This window comes from Mytilus trossulus, chromosome 5, assembly GCF_036588685.1.
Source record: "Mytilus trossulus isolate FHL-02 chromosome 5, PNRI_Mtr1.1.1.hap1, whole genome shotgun sequence".
Taxonomy (NCBI): Eukaryota; Metazoa; Mollusca; class Bivalvia; order Mytilida; family Mytilidae; genus Mytilus; species Mytilus trossulus.
In genome coordinates this window covers 19,226,036-19,246,346 of record NC_086377.1, presented here as the reverse complement: position 1 = coordinate 19,246,346, position 20,311 = coordinate 19,226,036, and the positions used below count along the sequence as shown (strand labels likewise).

Genomic DNA, 20,311 nt, shown 5'->3' with positions numbered 1-20,311 from the left:
GTAAAAATCTACTTGTTTTCCAATCCTAATAAACTGTCATATATATATTGTTATGTTTATGTTATTATTGTCAATAAAAGTAATTATAAACAAAATTGTTTACACTAATATATTATTTGGGCTGTGCAATGTGAATTATCACGCAGGAATGTTAAACCCAATGTACCGAATCAACCTATATATTCGTTATGTTTTGTTTGTTATTTTGTAATCATTGACATTGTATATCTATTCAATATCTTCTCATTTTTAACAATATTAACGTGTATCACAGAAAACATCAATATATAAAAAAAAAGATGTGGTATGATTGCCAATGACACAACTATCCACAAAAGACCAAAATGATACAAACATTAACAACTGTAGGTCACCGTACGGCCTTCAACAATGAACAAAGTCCATACCGCGTAGTCAGCTATAAAATGCCCCGATAGGACAATGTAAAACAATTCAAACGAGAAAACTAACGGCCTCATTTAAGTAAAAAAATCAACAAAAAACAAATATGTACCACATAAACAAGCGACAACCACTGAATTTACAGGCTCCTGACTTGGGACAGGCACATACATAAATATTGTGGCGGGGTTAAATATTCTTTTACGCATACATGTAGTTCCCCTCAATCATTATTTTGTTGCAATTTAAAATAAATAACCATTCAATTCAATTCAATATTTTATTTAAGTCTCATCTCTCAATAATATATAATACAACATTACATTAAATGTAAAAATATATAAATATAAAAAGAGAGCCATTCTGTACAGAATTATAAGAGACTATAACATTAAAAATTATATAAAGAATGCATCTATTATAAAACATATTGACATTAACATTATTTACAGTATAAAACATTTCTACGTCTATTTAAAATAAGATTACAGGCTTTGGCACAGCTACGAATCATATTATTATCTGTAAATAAAAACACTAATTTCTGTTTATCATCATAAGACATAAACTCACTATTAAAATGTGTTGCTTCATCAAATAATGTTTTTCTAAAATCATCATACAAAGGACACGATAAAATAACATGGGCTTCATCTTCTAAAACATTCGTACAATTATCACATACTCGATCTTTTAAAATTAATTTTTCAAATCTCCCCGTTTCTATTCTTAGTGGTGCTACACCACATCGAAATTTGGCAAAAGAACTCCTTTGCGAAAATGGCTTTGGAATTTTACAATAAGTTTCCGTTTCAAAACTGTTCTTAAACAAATTATATGTGCGAAGTTTGTTACCCCCTTTACCAGATAAAGCTTTCTCTGATTGTAAATTGCCTTGCCACTGTTCGACATATTTACTAAACATTTTAGACATAGCAGTATTGACAACTGAGGTACTATCAACATAATCTGTAATGATACACAAATGTTCTGCATTATACTCAGAAAACGTTTTCCTTACATAAAAATTCCAATTTTTTATACACTTATGTTTTTTACTCATAATGTCTGCCCATATGAAAATTTTTCTGTTTAAACGCTCAGAACTCATATTGTTCAAACAGCACCATAGTCGAATTAAGCATTGCCATTGTTTTTGAAAGAAAGGTATCCACCCCATATCCCCTGCAACTGCAGTATTTGGAGTATATTTACCCACTCCAAGAAAAAATCTGCAAGCTCTATTATGGATGGCATTTATAAAAGAAAAATTTTTGCAACCCCAAATACCAGCACCATATTCAACAATTGGAAGCACCAAACTCTCATATAATTTTAAAAAGACATTATGAGTAACACCACCTAAAATTTTGCACTTGGCTATAACAAGGCCAAGTGCTCTATTTGCAGAAGCTGCAATCGATTCATTCATTTGCTCCTTTTAATTATCCTTTTAATTGTTAATTTTGACATATTCAGATAATTAGCAAATATCGCAATAAAGATTAGATAGACATCGGGCTTTTCGACTTAGTTCTTTATCCGGTAGTTGAAACAACAATTCCATATTAAATAAATAATATGTTTAGTTTAAAAAATGGAAATTCCACAATCATCCTAAACCTGAATGACATATTAAAAAAATGTTCGTAATATAAAACCTAGTATTAATTTTCATAGTTTTTACCTTCAAAGTTAAACAAATAATCTTTTTATATATATGCAACAAATATTTAAACTGTACGTTTGATGGTGTTTCTTGTATATTCACAGTGTGGGAACGGAACTGTACGGTTTTCTAATAATTTGGTCATTCGGGAGACTGTCAAGCGGTGCTCCGACATTCGCAAAATAACAAGTTGCTTGATGGAAACTTTGACGAACTCTTATGTTACTATATAACGTTTCTGCTTCAAAAGTTAATAATATGCATCAAAGCGTTTTCCTTAGAATGGTGGAGCTCCGTGTTAAACGATCAAAATTGTCACACAACAGCGATCAAAAATGTCAAATAAACATCGAAAAATCAATGTTTGCTACCTGAATTTTCACATGTACCTTTTCTGATATATAGTCTTACCTGTCTGAAAGTTTCAAAGCCATTGTCTCAGTAGAAATCTTAATATATTCATTTTCTCCATGTCGGATATTTTTATTGACTGTACAATCGCTCGCAAGTTTACTGTAATATCACTCGGAGCCTTCCTGTACACTCACTCGGAGCTTTCCTGTAGACTGATTGCTTGGCCAAATTTATTAAATTCATTGTATATGCATTGAAATTGAAATAGTGAAAGAATGTAACTACCTTGGACTATTGTTAACAAGATCCGGATCCTTCAACACAGCAAAGAAAATACTATCAGAAAAAGCAACAAAAGCTATGTACAACATTATTAAAAAAGGAAGGCAGTGTAATTTATCAATTGAATGCCAATTAGAGTTATTTGACAAACTGGTGAAACCAATTCTTCTATACGGATGTGAAGTATAAGGATTTGGAAAAAATGACATTATTGAACAAGTTCATCTTAAATTTTTAAAGTATTTACTACACCTCAAGAGATCTACCCTAAGCATGATTGTGTACGGTGAAACTGGGCGATACCCATTGGAAATAAGCATTAAATGTCGAATGATAACATATTGGTGCAGGCTGCTTATAGATGAAAATAAGTTATCATCAATCTTATACAAATTTGTATATTCCCGATATCACACACACAATGATGATATTTTATGGATAAAGAACATTAAAAATATATTGGACAATGCCGGATTTTCAAATTTATTTTATGTGCAAAATACAGACCTCACCAAATGGTTACCAAAAAGTATCAAACTAAGATTAATTGACCAGTTTAAACAAAGTTGGAATTCAGCTATCCAGAGCACATCAAAATGCATTACGTATAGGCTCTTTAAGGAACATTTTGAATTTGAGAATTATTTCAACATCATAAATGACCGAGATATATATACACTTTGTAAATTCCGAACATCGAATCATTCACTGCCAATAGAAAAGGGGAGATGGTATAACATTGACAAAAGCGATAGAAAATGTTCAATATGTACGAAAAGTGATATCGGAGACGAATACCACTATATTTTTGTTTGCCCGGCTTTACAAGATGAAAGAAGAAGATTCATCCCAAATGAACTAATACCAAGACATAACACTATTGCATTAAACAAACTGTTTAATTAAAAAAACCAAAGACACTTAGAAATCTCTGCAATTTTATAAGATGTATTAATAGTAAGCTCACTCCTTCTTAACAACCATAATTTATATACCATACCTATACTTATAGGAAGTATTTCTTTATACAATTTTAACTATTACACTTGACTATCAAAATCTATATATATATTCTTTAATATGTTATCTCATCCGAAATTTTTGAATTTTATGCATTTTAAATGCATAATTTGTTTTATATGTATATTATTTTTCAACTTCTCTGTAACCTTTGTACTTGCATGGTTTTATGAGAATAAACAATCCATTGCATTGGTTGTTTATTGCTGTCCTATTATATACATATATGGTATTTGAAGTGAAAATAAGCATATAACCAGTTATTTTGACAATTAAGATTCTATCAAGGAACCCTTTTATTGTGACTATATCAGAGACAAAAACAAAATGTGTACAATAGATATAAACTAGAGACTCTAAAGAGCCTGTGTCGCTCACCTTGGTCTATGTGAATATTAAACATAGGAAGCAGATGGATTCATGACAAAATTATGTTTTTGGTGATGGTGATATGTTTGTACATCTTACTTTACTGAACATTCTTGCTGCTTACAATTATCACTATCTATAATAAACTTGGTCCAGTAGTTTCTGTGGAAAATGTAACCGGTAGTAAAAATCTACAAGTTTTATGAAAATTGTTAAAAATTGACTGTAAAGGAAAATAACTCCTTAGGGGGTCAATTGACCATTTTGGTCATGTTGACTTATTTGTAAATCTTACTATGCTGAACATTTTTGCTGTTTACAGATTAACTCTATCTATAATAATATTCAAGATAATAACCAAAAACAACAAAATTCTCTTAAAATTACCAATTCAGGGACAGCAACCCAACAACCAGTTCTCTGATTCATCTGAAAATTTCAGGGCAGATAGGACTTGACCTGATGAAGAATTTAACCTTTAACAGATTTGCTCTAAATGCTTTGGTTTTTGAGTTATAAGCTAAAAACTGCGTTTTACCCCTATGTTCTATTTTTAGCCATGGCGGCCATCTTGGTTGGTTTGGCGGGTCACGCCACACATTTTTTAAACTAGATACCCCAAAGATGATTGTGGCCAAGTTTGGATTAAGTTGGCCCAACAGTTTCAGATAAGAAGATTTTTGTAAAAGATATATAAAATTTACGAAAAATGGTTAAAAATTGACTTTAAAGGGCAATAACTTCTAAAGGGGTCAACTGACCATTTTGGTCCTGATGACTTATTTGTAAATCTTACTTTGCTGAACATTATTGCTGTTTACAGTTTCTCTCTATCTATAATAATATTCAAGATAATAACCAAAAACAGCAAAATTTCCCTAAAATTACCAATTCAGGGGCAGCAACCCAACAACTGGTTGTCTGATTCATCTGAAAATTTTAGAGCAGATAGATCTTGACCTGATAAACAATATTACCCCATGTCAGATTTGCTCTAAATGCTTTGGTTTTTGAGTTATAAGCCAAAAACTGCATTTTACCCCTATGTTCTATTTTTAGCCATGGCAGCCATCTTGTTTTGTTTGGCGGGTCACGCCACACATTTTTTAAACTAGATACCCCAATGATGATTGTGGCCAAGTGTGGTTTCATTTGGCCCAGTAGTTTCAGAGGAGAAGATTTTTCTAAAAGTTAACGACGACGGACGACGACGGACGCCGGACGCCAAGTGATGAGAAAAGCTCACTTGGTCCTTCTTTTCAGATGAATCAGAGAACCTGTTGTTGGGTTGCTGTCCCTGAATTTGTAATTTTAAGAACATTTTGCTATTTTTGGTTATTATCTTGAATATTATTATAGATAGAGTTAAACTGTAAACAGCAAAAATGTTCAGCAAAGTAAGATTTACAAATAAGTCAAACATGACCAAAATGGTCAATTGACCCCCTAAGGAGTTATTGTCCTTTATCGCCAATTTTTAACAATTTTCATAAAATTTGTAAATTTTTACTATCGGTAACATTTTCCACAGAAACTACTGGGCCAAGTTCATTATAGAAAGTGATAATTGTAAGCAGCAAGAATGTTCAGTAAAGTAAGATGTACATACATATCACCACCACCAAAACACAATTTTTTCATGAATCCATCTGCTTCTTTTGTTTAATATTCACATAGACCAAGGTGAGCGTAAAGAGCCTCCAGTTTTATATCAATGTCACGATTAAGAAACTTTTCAATATTCCCAACTATAGCATCCGACAAATGAACGAAACAGTTGGTTTATCAAACCACATTTATATCTTCAATATTAAAATAAGGAGATGCAATTATAGTCGGCTATAAAAGGTCCCAACATGAAACATAAGAATCAATACATTTCGAACTTAACTGACGGCCTAATTCATAATAAAACAATTTACCAAAAACATATATGACAGACATGAACCAACGACTCTTGACTTAAAGAATTTGGCAGGGTTAAAAATGTCTGTGTGTGCTCATTTCTCTCCAAAACTAGCACAGCACAGCATAAGACCAAACTATAAAAAATCAGATGAATGATCGGATCATCATACTATCATTGACGCTTTCAGACCAAGTGCGGATCCCGCCTTTCTGCAAAAAGGGGAACCAAACCACGGAACACCATGAAACGTCCACAATATAAAAAAAATCGGAAAAATAGGGTTTCAACCACCAAAACTCCCTCTACCCGCATACCAGATCCGCTAATGCAGGCTGCATCCATTCAAATAAAACTGAGCGTCAAACATCATTATCACTTTTGAGTGTGTAATTTTGTAAGGGTTCCGCGGAACCCAGTGTCTCGCCTACTTTGGCTGTTAATTGCAGGCTCAACAAAAAAGAGGAAACAAATCAATGAAAATATTCCTCTTGATACTATCTTTTGATTGTAAATAAGAAGCTTCCGTCCAGGATAGTTAATGAATCTAATAAAGGTAAAAAAAACTTTAACTGCAGATTGTATGTAATGTTAACTGGAAGAAAAGCTAAGTCCATTTATAAGTAAAATGTAGATACACAGACTCTCGGGCACAGACTTAACAAAATGTACATCTAGATACTAGCTTTTGATCATAAACAAGCATCTGTCTAAGTTTGGTACAAAAAAAAATATAGTATAAGAAAGTTTTTAAAATTTTGAAAACTTTAACCACAGAGTGAATGGGTTGTTTCCTGGCAGAAAATCTAAATCCATTCAAAAGTAAAACATGAAAAAATGGACTTATTTTTTTTCAAGATTTACTTCTGGATACTATCTTATGATCAAAAACAAGCTTCTGTCCAAGTTTGGTACAAATCCAGGATAGTTTAAGAAAGTTATTAAAATTTAAAAAACTTTAACCATAGAGTGAATGTAATGTTTCCCGGCAGAAAAAGTCCATTCATAGGAAACTTACAGAAAATATAGAATTTTATTTTTACAAAATTTACTTTATGATACTATCTAATGGTCATAAATAAGTTTGGAAGAAATCCTGTACAGTTTAAGAAAGTTATTAAAATTTCAAAAACTTTAACCACAGAGTGAATATTTATGGACCCCGCCGACGCCGACGGAATGTATGATCGTTATGTCTCGCTTTTTCGACTAAGGCTCGACAAAAATGATAACAATACCAATTAACTAACTGTTATTAAATCGTAACAGAAAAAGGAGAGAAATATCATGCCAGACATATGTGGTATTTAGATTGCAGTAAGGCATCAACCATCTGATTTTCATGGGGGGGGGGGGGGAGCTATGGATTTTTTTAGTTTTTTAGTTTTTGTTTCCAGTTTTGGGAGAAAAAAATAATTTGTGTGGAACTCTACAGAAAAGGAATGCATGCTACATTCCGAGAAAATGAGAACCAACATCACTATTTCGATAGTTTATGGTTTGGTTTTATTTAGTAGACATGTTTGGAAATTTTAAAATTGTATCAGCGTCTGTGGTGTTCGCTTAAATTGTATAAATTCAAGATTTAGAAAAAGTATCTCAGTTTAAATATATTGACATCATTCATTTGACATCGTGCTATTATTGAAGAAGGATATCTGTTATCCGAAATATCTAATATTTGTTAATTTTATAGTTATTTAATGGTGATGTTGTACCCTTTTTGGCTTGTTATATATATATATATATATATATATATATATATAAGTACGTATGAGTCAGTGACAACTCTACAATTGATTTATTTATAGGATCGCCATCAATGATAGTGATACATGGATGTGTACATAATGTAAATACAACTCGTCTAAACATCAACCCAACAATGTTAGATCCGTAAATTTGCTTTTGCAAATTTTTTGTTCTTCCCTCGCCGGGATTCGAACTCATGCTACTGTGATATCGTGACACCAAATCGCCTGCACTGCAGCCGTCCCGCTAGACCACACGACCATTTGTGCTCTACAATAATAAAGGTTTCGGTGGTCGTGTGTTTTATATATATCTATATATTCAGGGAACCTTTAATTCGATTTGGTGTCACGATATCTCAGTAGCATGAGCTCGAATCCCGGCGAACGAAAAACAAAATATTTGCGAAAGCAAATTAATTTTTACAGATCTAACATTGTTGGGTTGCTGTATAGACCATTTGTATATACATAATGTACACATCCTTGTATCACCATTACTGCTGGTGAGCCGATGGATAAATCAGTTGTAGGGTTGTCACTGACTCAGACGTATTTATATATATATATTATTTGCGAAAGCAAATTTACAGATCTAACATTTTTGGGTTGATGTTTAGACGAGTTTCTAAACATCAACCCAACAATGTTAGATCTGTAAATTTGCTTTCGCAAATTTTTGGTTCTTCCCTCGCCGGGATTCGAACCCATGCTACTGTGATATCGTGACACCAAATCGCCTGCACTGCAGCCGTCCCGCTAGACCACACGACCACCTGGGCTCTCAAAAAAGAGCTTTCGGTGGGCATGTGTTACCTTTCCACGTCAGTTTTAATCTAGCGGCGTACTACAGTACATGATATATAAGGCATGAAGATGTTATTGTTACAGATCAGCTAAATCATCTATAGTAAAGGATCCTACCAATTAATGTAAGATACAGTCACAGAAAACAATTATATTCATAAGTACGTCTGAGTCAGTGACAACCCTACAACAGATGTATCCATATATACTACTAGAACACACCCGTGATTTCGCGGGTCCGTGACTGAATTAAAGTATATAACTATGCGCAAGACTTATTTTTGTATTAGTATTGTCATCTGATAAAGTCATGCCGATTATAAGATAGTTATCACAGTTTTCTCTGCTTTCAAATCTTTCTGTTTGAACCCGTCTAACTGGAACTTATCAATTATTGGTAATATTAATTATTTGGAAAACAAAAGTTTCTGGTATGGAGTATTTTTTTAATCAACAGCATTGTCCTATATTAGTTATAAATAAAGTTGAATTCTTTGATACGATGTTTTACGTCATGCCCGCTAACAAATTGAAAACTGTCCCTATACGCCTTATTTTTAGTATTCGTATTGTTATCTTATAAAGTCTTACTGATTAAAATACTACAATAGGTAACAATTTGACAAATTAGTAGTGTCAACCTTGTGATTATGACCCGTGTATTTGCATATCCTGAATACACCGTTTGGTGGTGCGCCTGTCAAATGCGGAACATACAGATAAGGTAATAGGTAACAGATGAATATACTATTTGTATCGGTATCGGACTCGACCCGGAACTTCTTAGTTATTGGCAATATTAATTACGTGGAAAACAAAAGGGCCTGGAGTGGTGTAATTTTTAATCTACATATTTGTACTATATAAGTTATATATAAAGTTGAATTCTTTGATTCGTCGTTTTTACGTGATGACGGCTGACAAATTGGACCTCGTAATTTTAGTATTATAGATTTATCAGCCTCGTATATTATTTAAATTTTTAGCTGATACAGTTATACGTGTCAAATGTCCGCTTCAAGCATTTGTTTTAGGAGAGAGTATGTAAAAAAGTAATATATAAGTAAAACTTACCCCGATCTATTATCCTTATTAACATATTTATTCAATGAAAGACAGTAAGTACTTAATTTTAGGCTAAGATATAGTATTGCTTTTTAGTTGACAATTGAAATCAATTTGTTAAATGTCCGTCAATAAATTAAACTAAATTACTTTGCTAACGCAAATGCATGTCAAAATACAAAATAAAATTTTAAATAAATTTTGTACGAAAAATTAGACCTATATTCATTTTCGAGTACAATGCTTTTACATATTTCACACTAGGATTATTTCTAAGAGCAATTAAATGCAACAGCAGTATACTCGTGTTGAGAAGTCGTAAATCGATTGAGAGAAGAATACAAGTCAGAGTCACAAAGGAAAACTAGGAAACATCAGGAACACTAAAATGCAACAAAACCAAACGCCAACACTCATAGAAACGATCTATTTGATAACAACTGCCGAATTCCTGACATGGTACTGAACATTTCAAGAACAATGAGGGGTAGAACATGGAGCATTGTGTAGCCAAACCTCTCATTTTATGACTTCAACATTGATGACCATCATGATTGGGTAGTGTACACGAGCAGACCGTAAACCCTATGGCCTACAACACTGAGTATGCAAACAAGATTCGCACTTTTCAGTTGATTTAAGAACTTTACGCAAAATCAGTGCTTGAAAGCCATGTGATAAATTCAAGTTGCCTCAAACAATGTATACCCCAGAAGTGGACACAACCAATACTACCTTTTTTGTCGTGTAGTAAGCCATTAAAAGATATTATACTAGATAGATAAGTCACCTGCCTTAAACTGTTGAGACAAAAAATCTAAAAAATCAACCGTTATCTTCTTCTTGTGGTTAAATTTCTTAGATTTCTATTTACTTAATATACTACAGTTTTTGTGAAGAAACCAAGAAAAACGCTTATTTGTGCCCTTTTTGCCTCTAATTCCTAAACAAATCTTGTGTTAAAATTTTATCGATTTTCATTCACTTACACTACAGTTATTATCCGGAAAGCATCCGTCTTCGGACAACGCTGGAGACGACGACGACGACGACGTTATACCTACATACAACCAAACCGTATAAAAATCAATCCATATTAAAAAAGTTTAAAACAAACAATAATTTACAATTATTTACAGGGCATGGGCTCGCTAGTTTGTAGCTTCGTTTCGTGTGTATTTTAATCAAGACATTATCAATTAAACTATCGTTTTCATTAATGATTAAACAAAAAAAATGATATTTTATAATTCTTCTATGTCTCGTAGGTAGTGCCCCTTGGAAGTTTTTTTTTCATTTCTGTTGGTATATGTTTAAGTTTTATTTTAAAGTCCACTTTTGGTTACTAGGATATCATTTTGTTGTGGCTCGGAATCAATCATTCATTCATTTTGTAATTATGCCATAGTTATTGTTTTAGTGTATTGTCAATGGGCTTAGTCTGTAGAATGTCTGAATGGTTTTTTTTCTTTATTGACACACCTGTTTGTTTGAATTTAATGAATTATTCACGACTGAATCCCAACTTTTACATTTTTACTACTAGTAAATGAATTATGTACTTTTGTTTTGTATATACATTGTTGTCAGTACAATGGAATATTAATAGACTGACACACAATTAAGAGGTTTAGCTAGCAATAAAACCCGATTAAATCCACGATTTTCTACACAAGGAACTGCCTGTTTGAAAGCAGGAATATGACATTTGATTTCTATTCGTTTGATATGTTTGAGCTTTTGATTTTCCTATTTGTGAAGGGAGTTTCCGTTTTGATTTTTCTTTACCTTAAACCACATTTTAGTATTGATGCAGTAATTATAAACATACAAGAACATTGTATTTGAACATTCATATTAGTTTTGATTTTTTTTGAGATATATAATATTTACATGCAGTGCGTGATTCTGTATTAACTAACAATATTTTTCAAATGTCTGACAAATATATCCAATGGGCTAGATTCAATATTGACCATGACAAAAGTTGTATTTGTGTTACATTTATTTATATATGTTTTCAAATCACTACAATAAACACACCACTTATTTATAACAACTTACATAATATCCTGTAGCCCGTTTCACAACAAATCTTAAGAATAAGATGAATCGTAGGTCTAAAATATTCCTAAACAATTCAACTAAATATTTTAATCGTAAGATTTTTACGCATAAGTTTTTTTTGTGAATAGGTCTACTGAACTATATTTTATGCAATATATGAAGTCTGAGATACAGAACCTTTTATCAATATGAAATCAGTTGGTGAACATTTCTTTGGTCTTACGAGATATTGGCTTTTAATTTAAATTATTCAATATTGGTTATATTGTTGTGTCAAAGGTTATTTTTTTTATATACGTTGTATATTATTGCTAGCTGCTTGACCAGCGTCACATCCATAAAATCAAGAGGCAATCTAATTGATTACTGTTTTCATAAAACATTCATAAAGGTGATAAGATCGTTGTTTAATCTACCACTTGCAATCTTCAATCTTGGTGTTCAATTAAGTATAATTATTATTATTATTATAATTTCGCGACGCAATCTTTTCTGGCGGAACTAATTTGACTTACGATTCTTATGTAAAAAAGACTAAAAATGGAAATTTCTAAATACATATCAGTTACAACTTTTTTTTACTATGCAAGAGATGATCCAATACACTAGGAGCACGAATAGAAATAATAATACCAGGTTCACTCAATTCGCACTTCCTTCTGATTAAAAGTCGTGGCATCGTGACCCAAGGTTCTTTAGATAAGATCATGAAAGTTAAAGGCATTTCATTGAACAATGAGAATATTATAGACGAACTTAATGTGTCGAAATTAAGTATTAAACTTAGTTTACGCAAACCGGAAAACCATCCTGCCAGACTGCATACTTTCAATTTGTTTAACGAATCTCCTATGCAGTAAGCCACTGACTTCTTTAAACCGAACACGCTTGTGTAATACGTGAAGCTATTAGTGATGAGAATCTTTGTTTCAATGATCACAGTATCCTTGTTAGGAGTCTCTATCATGAATCCAATTTCTAGAAGTACAGTATTATTTGGTAAATTTATAAATTCAGGAATTGCTATATCCAGTATGTGAATTATGTTTTCATAACGATGAAAGTTATCTAAGGGTTTAATCGAAACAAATCTTTGGAACTCATTAAACAGTGCTGTTTTTGTACCAGGTGTTGAATTTCGGTTAGCAAATATTGTTTTTTCTCCGGATATAAATAAAGGAACATTAGGGAAGAGTGTTGACTTGTCAAACAGCTGACCTGCAGATGTTATTGTAATCGAAATATATTTCTTGTCATCATAAATTCCATATACAGGCCACACAAAAAACTCATTGGATACGTTTTTGAAGGTATGCAGAGGGACATCATTTGACAATATTTCACACCTACGTTTCTGTAGTTCAATTTTAACTGTAAAAGAAGCTTCTTTGAAGCTTTTATTTTTCCTGCTCTTAAATATTGATTTTTCGGAAAATAGTTGTTTTTCATTAGTTCGCAAACAAATTCCCACATCGTTTTTGCATGCATATCCTGTTATTACCCATGAATTATGTTTCCTCTCATACAAGTATAATGAACTATCGTCCTTTTTAGTTGTTATACCAAATTCAAATATGATATCATTTACGTCTCTTCTCTCAAAATGAATGTTTTTTTCTTTTTTCTTTTTATTGATTTTAGTTTCAATTAAAAGTATAATATCCAAGTGATATTCTTTCCTTCTACTGAATCCTTTTTCTCCATAAATCCGTCTATTGCTGTGTTGAGACTGTCTGCAAATCATACCGCTTTCACTCATCCTTGTCGACACTGTTTTGTTGTCAGCCGTGTTACATGGAAACATATATGGATTGTTGCCTTCTATATCAAAATGTAAACCTGGAACTAAGCACGTACATTTATTAATCTAATATTTCAAAATTGAAATCAACATAACAAATAGACGAAATTTAGGGTGAAACATTTAAGTGCATACAGCTAGATTTTAATACAGAAAGTATTGAAATTATTATATGCTAGTTGTATTTTAAAAAGATCGCGAATTTTAAAATGTATGATAAACTTCACATGAGCCTAAAATGTTCATGCATTCAAAGCGGTTGTGAATATGCTATTAATTGTGCTAAATATTCATAAAAAAAATCGAAACCCAAACAAACATGGGCTTGGCAGAAAAAAATAGAGGTATTTTTGTCAAATCTAAACCGAAAATTGTGACAACATTAAAATTCCAACAAGGATAACAATAAACATTGTTAAAATGTTTAAACTTTACATATCTTTATTCGGGTAGGTTTATACAAACATACGATCTGTATTGCGTCTTATACTAATAGAGGTATATAATGTTTAATAACCAAATAACATCAATTAGTAAACACATTAATGATAAACTATGAAAATCAAGTAGTTTGAGGACTTTTCCGAGTAAGTTTTTAAAAAGTTCAAACAAATATATTTCACTCCACCCCTGAGGACAAATACGTGAATTAGGTGTTACACTCCCTTACACAAACACAACGACGATACAAATAAGCACATCTCAAATAATGAACACCGCAGCGACTTGTTTATTCCAGAAGCTTTAAACTTATTCCAAATGCTGTAGTGAAACATTTTAATTGGAACCTTTTGGAAGCAATTTTAACTTTTTTAAAAACTAAATGAAAACCGAATAATAATATCTCTCTATAATGATAAAATATTGGGACAATCAACCAGAGTCTTTTCCGTACCAATTTGAGGGTCCTCAAATATTCCGATTTATTTGAGAATTAGGTGATTCGGGCCAGAGTCTTACCTTAATCTCAGAGAGGGGCTAGCAAACATTTTGTTCTGTATGTGAATAAATGTTAAAATGGGATTAGGGAAGGGACTTTCCAACTTGATTTTCTCAGTATTTTTATGATGTTACTTTTTAAAAGAATTTTCAACTACAAATGTATGTATCTTTAATATAATGTAAATATAAGGACTCGTTAGCTATAAAATCTCCTTATAGTATTAGATATCCTGAATTTTATGACAAATGATAATCATGCTACCATATGTTAAGGCTGATACGCAATATAAGGAGTAGCGATTAGCGTTAAAATAAACCTGTCACCGTAACATTTCTTATGTGCCTGTTCAAAGTCAGGAACTTGTTATATTTGTTTTTCCAATCTTGTACATGTAGTAAACAATAGGCCGTCTGTTTGATATACATGTACTTCATTTCGGGCTTACTATTTTATATGGATTTTGCTGAATACTGAAGGCCGTCTGTGCCGTTTGTCCCCAAGGGTATCACCAGCACAGTAATCAGTACTTCGGTGTTGACATGAATATCAATCATATGGTCATTTTTATAAATTTCCTGTTACAAAACTTTGAATATTTGAATATTCCAGAAAAAGATTACCTAAGCCGTATTTGGAACCATATCTTGGAAATTTTGGGTCCTCAACGCTTTTTTTTGTTACCTCAGGCATAGATCACCTTAGCTGAATTTGGCAAAACGTTTAAGACTTTTAAACCTCAAAGCTCTTCAAATGTCGTACTATATTTGGCCTTTTTAACATGTTTTTTTGGATTCGAGCGTCACTGATGAGTTCTTTGTAGACGAAACGCGCGTCTAGCGTATATACAAAATCTAGTCCTGATATCTATGATGAGTTTATTTATCTTCAACCTTGCACTTGTTTGGCTTTATAACTTTTTTTATCTGAGCGTCACTGATGAGTCTTATGTAGACGAAACGCGCGTCTGGCGTATTAAAATTATAATCCAGGTACCTTTGATAACTATTGTGATCTTGAATATTCTCATTATCGAATTTGGTTCATGATTTGGTAATTTGTCACATTGGCAAGCATGACTTTCATCAAATACAGTAGTTTGAATTATACTCCTTAAATAAGGTATGGATAATCAAGTATATTCAAGTGATCATTATTATTATCCAGCCAACCACAAAATATAATACTTGTGATCTTGTATATTTTTAGTTAGTCTATTCTTATTTCTAAGTTTATTAATGACGACGACTAAAGATAAAAGTTTCACTGAGACTTTTGTAACACTAGCCTGGTAATAATGGGTAAACGAGTGTTTTATCCATGTTCCATACGTGTTAAATACAACATACCATATCCTGAATCAATTTCATGCATTGGTGTTTTCGCAGCAAAGAATGGACCTACTATTCCTAGTAGGATCAGTGAAATAATTATCAGTTTAAGACACTGGTATAGAAATCGTCCAATCTTCTGGATATTCGCTATGCTGGCATATGGTAAAAATCTAGCCACCTGCATTATAGCTAATACAAATATTTAGTTTTTATATAAGTTAAAAGAGATACAAACATAATAGTAATTATCAACTAAGGTCCAGAATATTTTTTTTCATTTTGCTCGGTATAAGTCCATTATATTTCCCTGTCTTAGTAGAAATGTTAGTGACATGAACGTATGTATAAACAGAAGAAAAAAAAATATTTAGAATTATGTCCTCTAAAATTTTGAGTACTGAAATAATACACTACGGATACGAAAGTAAAAAGTTAATTTAGAAAAATACAATCGACAAAACAGTAAAAATTAATAATGCAATGCTGCAATGGTGAAGAAAACTGATGGGCCAATTGGACATAACAGTACACAGATATACATGTACGTATAAATATTGTATAAATTTATAAACATTTATATGCATGTGCAATTAATTACTTTTGGAGTGTCAACAAGTACTTGATGAATTGCATACACACAAAGGTAATTTTGAATCTGTTCAAGGTTTTGATTTTTCTACCCTATATACCACTTTGCCATATATTCCTATTTAGAAAAACTTCACATCCCTAATTCCTTATTAACTGGGCATTTTAACAGTCAGAATGCCAGTACATATGTTCAAACTCTTTAGTTCATTTTTTAGTAGCAATAAACAAAAGAATTATATGTCAATTGGACATGCTTTGATACTATATATGCGCTTGGATATTTAATTGATAACATTCTTGTTCGCTTTGAAGATTCCGTATATCGTCAAACTATTGGTATTCCAATGGGAACTTACTATGCACCACTTATGCAGACATGTTTTTGTAATGTTATGAGTTACAATTTATGACTCAAATTAGCAAGACCCATCGAAACAACATTTGATACAAAAAAATAACAATACTTTTAGATATTTGGATGATATATTTGTTCTCAATAATGGCGACTTCAGTATGTATACTGAAGAAATCTATCCTGATGCTTACTTTGAATAAAGCAAATACTTACAATGACCCCTGCCCTTTCCTCGATCTTGATATCTAAATCATTAACGGAATACTAAAAAATATGATAAAAGTGATGATTTCATTTCCTATCGTTAATTATACATTGCATGGTGTTTATCTATCTCAACTTGTACGATGCGCTCGTGTATGTAACACCGTATTAGATTTTAGCGAGAGAAATGTATGTATAAGTGAAAAGTTGTTACACCAGGGTTTTAGATATCACAAACTAGTCAAAACATTTACTAAATTTTATCATCGGTATAAGGACATAATTCGTAAATATAACTCAACATGCAGACATCTTATACGTTCAGGTATTTCACATCCAATCTGTTATGGTAATACTCTTTACAAAGCACAAACATGTCAGTATTCACCTCAATATATAGCTTACAAAACCTTTAAACAGACTTAGTAAGAAGGGATATAGTTACGATACTGTTGTCAGGTCATTTAAGATTGCATATTTGACTTTAACATTAATTAACTTATAGGGTCTTTGCATCGGAACTAAACACATTTATTTAAAAAAAAGTTGTTGGCATGACAAGGAATATGTTCTTCTCATATATCTTATGATAGAATGATACTAAACCCCTAACAGGAGAAGTTGTGCCTGATATTCATATGATGAAGACATTGAGGTCTAGAGCTGGCATGTCAGTTACCTGCTGGTAGTCTGTTGTTATGTATGTATTGTCATTTTATTTATTTTCTTTTGTTACATCTTCTGACATTGTACTCTGGCTTCTCTTGAACTGAATTTTAATGTGCGTATTGTTATGCGTTTACTTTTCTACATTGACTAGAGATATAGGGGGAGGGTTGAGATATCATCAATATGTTTTACCCCGCCGGAATTTTGAGCCTGTCCCCAGTTATTCCAGTTTCTCATCTATCGATAAGTGTCATGCCAAAAAATGACTTACATGTCCCCGTCCTTCCACAAACAATACGGTAAGGTCCACGTTTAATGGTCGCACATTTTGTTTAAATTTTAAAACTGATATTACTTGAAAAACAAACAATATTATATTTTTATTCACATGAAACAAACCGGGAAACGGTATACAGTACGTAGGTAAAACTGGACGATATTTATCTTAACGCACGCAAGAACATTTGTATCGTAGGACACAGTAAATTCAAAAGTATCATTTATCAACATCTTAAGAGCCACATTCATCCTATTATCCTATTAAATATTTGACAGGTCAACTTTTAGAAGTAGTAAATAAGCAGCCTGGTGAATTTAATTCAAAGTTTAAACGATCACGGATAATAATTGAATTAAATTGGATTAAAACATTACAGACAGTCTTCTCTCTTGGTCTTAATGATAATAGCATGGGAATTGGTTATATATGAAGAACCGATTCTGTTAACATTTCGGATATATATAGTTTCTAAACCTGTTCGTAAAAATTGTTCTCATAGACGTAGAAAAAAATCGCAATCAAAGAAAATTCCCATCAATGATTTGTTAAGTTAATCAATATTACCTGCTTGTTTTGTTCCGTCCACTTTATCTAAGTGATTTATTATAGCTTCAAATTTATTTGAAATTTCATCTATTTCATTTGAAAGACTGTTTCCTTGAACGTCTAATTGGTCTATCTCAGAAATCAAAAAATTGCGCAGATGTTCACGCACAGTCCGTTCAAGCGTCAAAAATGAAATGTTAGAAGAGTTTTCCAGAAGCTCTTCTGATATTTTGCAGCATTCGTTTGCATTCATAAGAAATGATGTCAATTTTTCATTCGTTGTATTCAAACGCTTTTCATTTCTGTCGTGTACCTTTTCTAAGCAGTCAATAACCCTTTTTCTTTTTTCACGAAGCTTTTGGACACCTTTATCGTACGAATCGTTTATTTGTTTGCTGTATGCTTTTGCCTGATCATTCAGAAATTGAATACTCTTTTTTGATCTATTTTCAAGATCTTTTACAGTGATATGTTTATTTCTCACACTGTGGAGCAACTGTTGAAAAGATTTTTTTCGATCAGCAATCATTGAATCAATATCTTCTACTGGATGATTTTTATGTTCCATTATAACACACGTTGCACAGAGAACTTTTTCACACTTTGAATCCTTACAAAAAAAACGTAAACGCCCTCTATCGTGGCCAGTTTGGTCACACAAATCATTTTCTTTTATTTTATTAGGAAATGGAACCATTTCTGTCATGAAATCGTGCATTGGGTAGATGCGCTGGTGCTTTGGAAAGCAATCCGAACAAATTCGCATAACACATGTTTCACATGCGACAGATAAATGTGTGTTTTTCCTGCATATTGCACATTTTTCTACATCATTTTTCTTATGTTTTTGTAAAAAATCTGTTAAATCACGTCTTGTGTTGTCCTTTGGTAAATTTGATAGTTCTCCTTTTTTAAGTTTATGCATCTGATTACATAATGGACACATCAAAGAATTCCCTTTGTGTATAGTGAGAATGCATTTTATGCAAAATGTGTGCAGACATGGGAGTAGTTTTGGGACATGAACACCCTCGTCGTAAACCTCTGTGCATATTCCACATTCCAAATACCTTTGTCGTAACTCCTTAACCAACGCATGGCCATTGTTTTCCGACATCTTTGTGATTAACTAAAAAGACAATTTTATAAACATATATAGATACATGTACAGGTTTGTATGATTAGCAACTTTCGATAAATATAAAATATATGCATGTATATTGTTGGGAAATATAATATCTATTTGTAGGAGCGTTAGGAACAGGACGAACGTGCGAGGCTTCCCTGGCTTTTTTCCTGTTTTGAACCGAGTACAAATAAATGTTATATTTTCCAACAATCTATATATATTGTTTTTATCCTGATATTTATTCCGTACTCGAAATTTCAGTTATTTAAGTTCGAATCACTGTGTCTAAAAAATGTTAAAAGACCAAAACAAGTACGAAATTGAAGAGCATTGAGGACCGTAAAGGTTTGCCAAATACAGCTAATGTTAAATATTCCTGAGGTAGAAAAAGACTTAGTATTTCAAAAATTCAAAGTTTTGTTAACAGTTAGTTTATATTTATGAACATATCAATGATACCTCAAGTCAACACAGAAGTTTTGACTACTGGGCTGGTGATACTCTCGAGGAATTAAACTCCACCAGCAGTGGCATCGGCCCAGTTGTTGCAAATTGATTGTCATTCAAATATAAAAGTATGTGAAACTATTTTATAAACCCATTTGTTTTTTCCCCTGGTCAAGCGAGAATGTTAAAATACAGGTGTCCCTAAGTATGCGATAAGGGCTACTTAGGTATTTATATATCTGGAAATGATTGAATAAACTAATTGGTATTGTTAAAGAAAAAGAAGAAAAAAGAAGCAGTAGAGTGCCACCCCGTGCTTCAGG

The 20,311-nt window shown here is 32.2% G+C and overlaps 1 protein-coding gene across 1 annotated transcript in view; it reads right to left on the bottom strand.

Moving 5' to 3' along the window:
* Positions 1 to 25: 25 nt before the first annotated feature.
* The window catches only part of LOC134717701 (uncharacterized), a 31,192-nt gene continuing 10,906 nt past the window's right edge, over positions 26 to 20,311 (bottom strand). The window contains exons 2-6 of the mRNA XM_063580194.1: positions 18,431 to 19,541; positions 15,783 to 15,956; positions 12,485 to 13,537; positions 892 to 1,371; positions 26 to 33 (exon numbers count right to left, since the gene is read on the bottom strand). Of these exons, the coding sequence (XP_063436264.1) occupies positions 26 to 33; positions 892 to 1,371; positions 12,485 to 13,537; positions 15,783 to 15,956; positions 18,431 to 19,529 (2,814 nt within the window). The 5' untranslated portion in view covers positions 19,530 to 19,541. The remainder of the gene's footprint in view (positions 34 to 891; positions 1,372 to 12,484; positions 13,538 to 15,782; positions 15,957 to 18,430; positions 19,542 to 20,311) is intronic.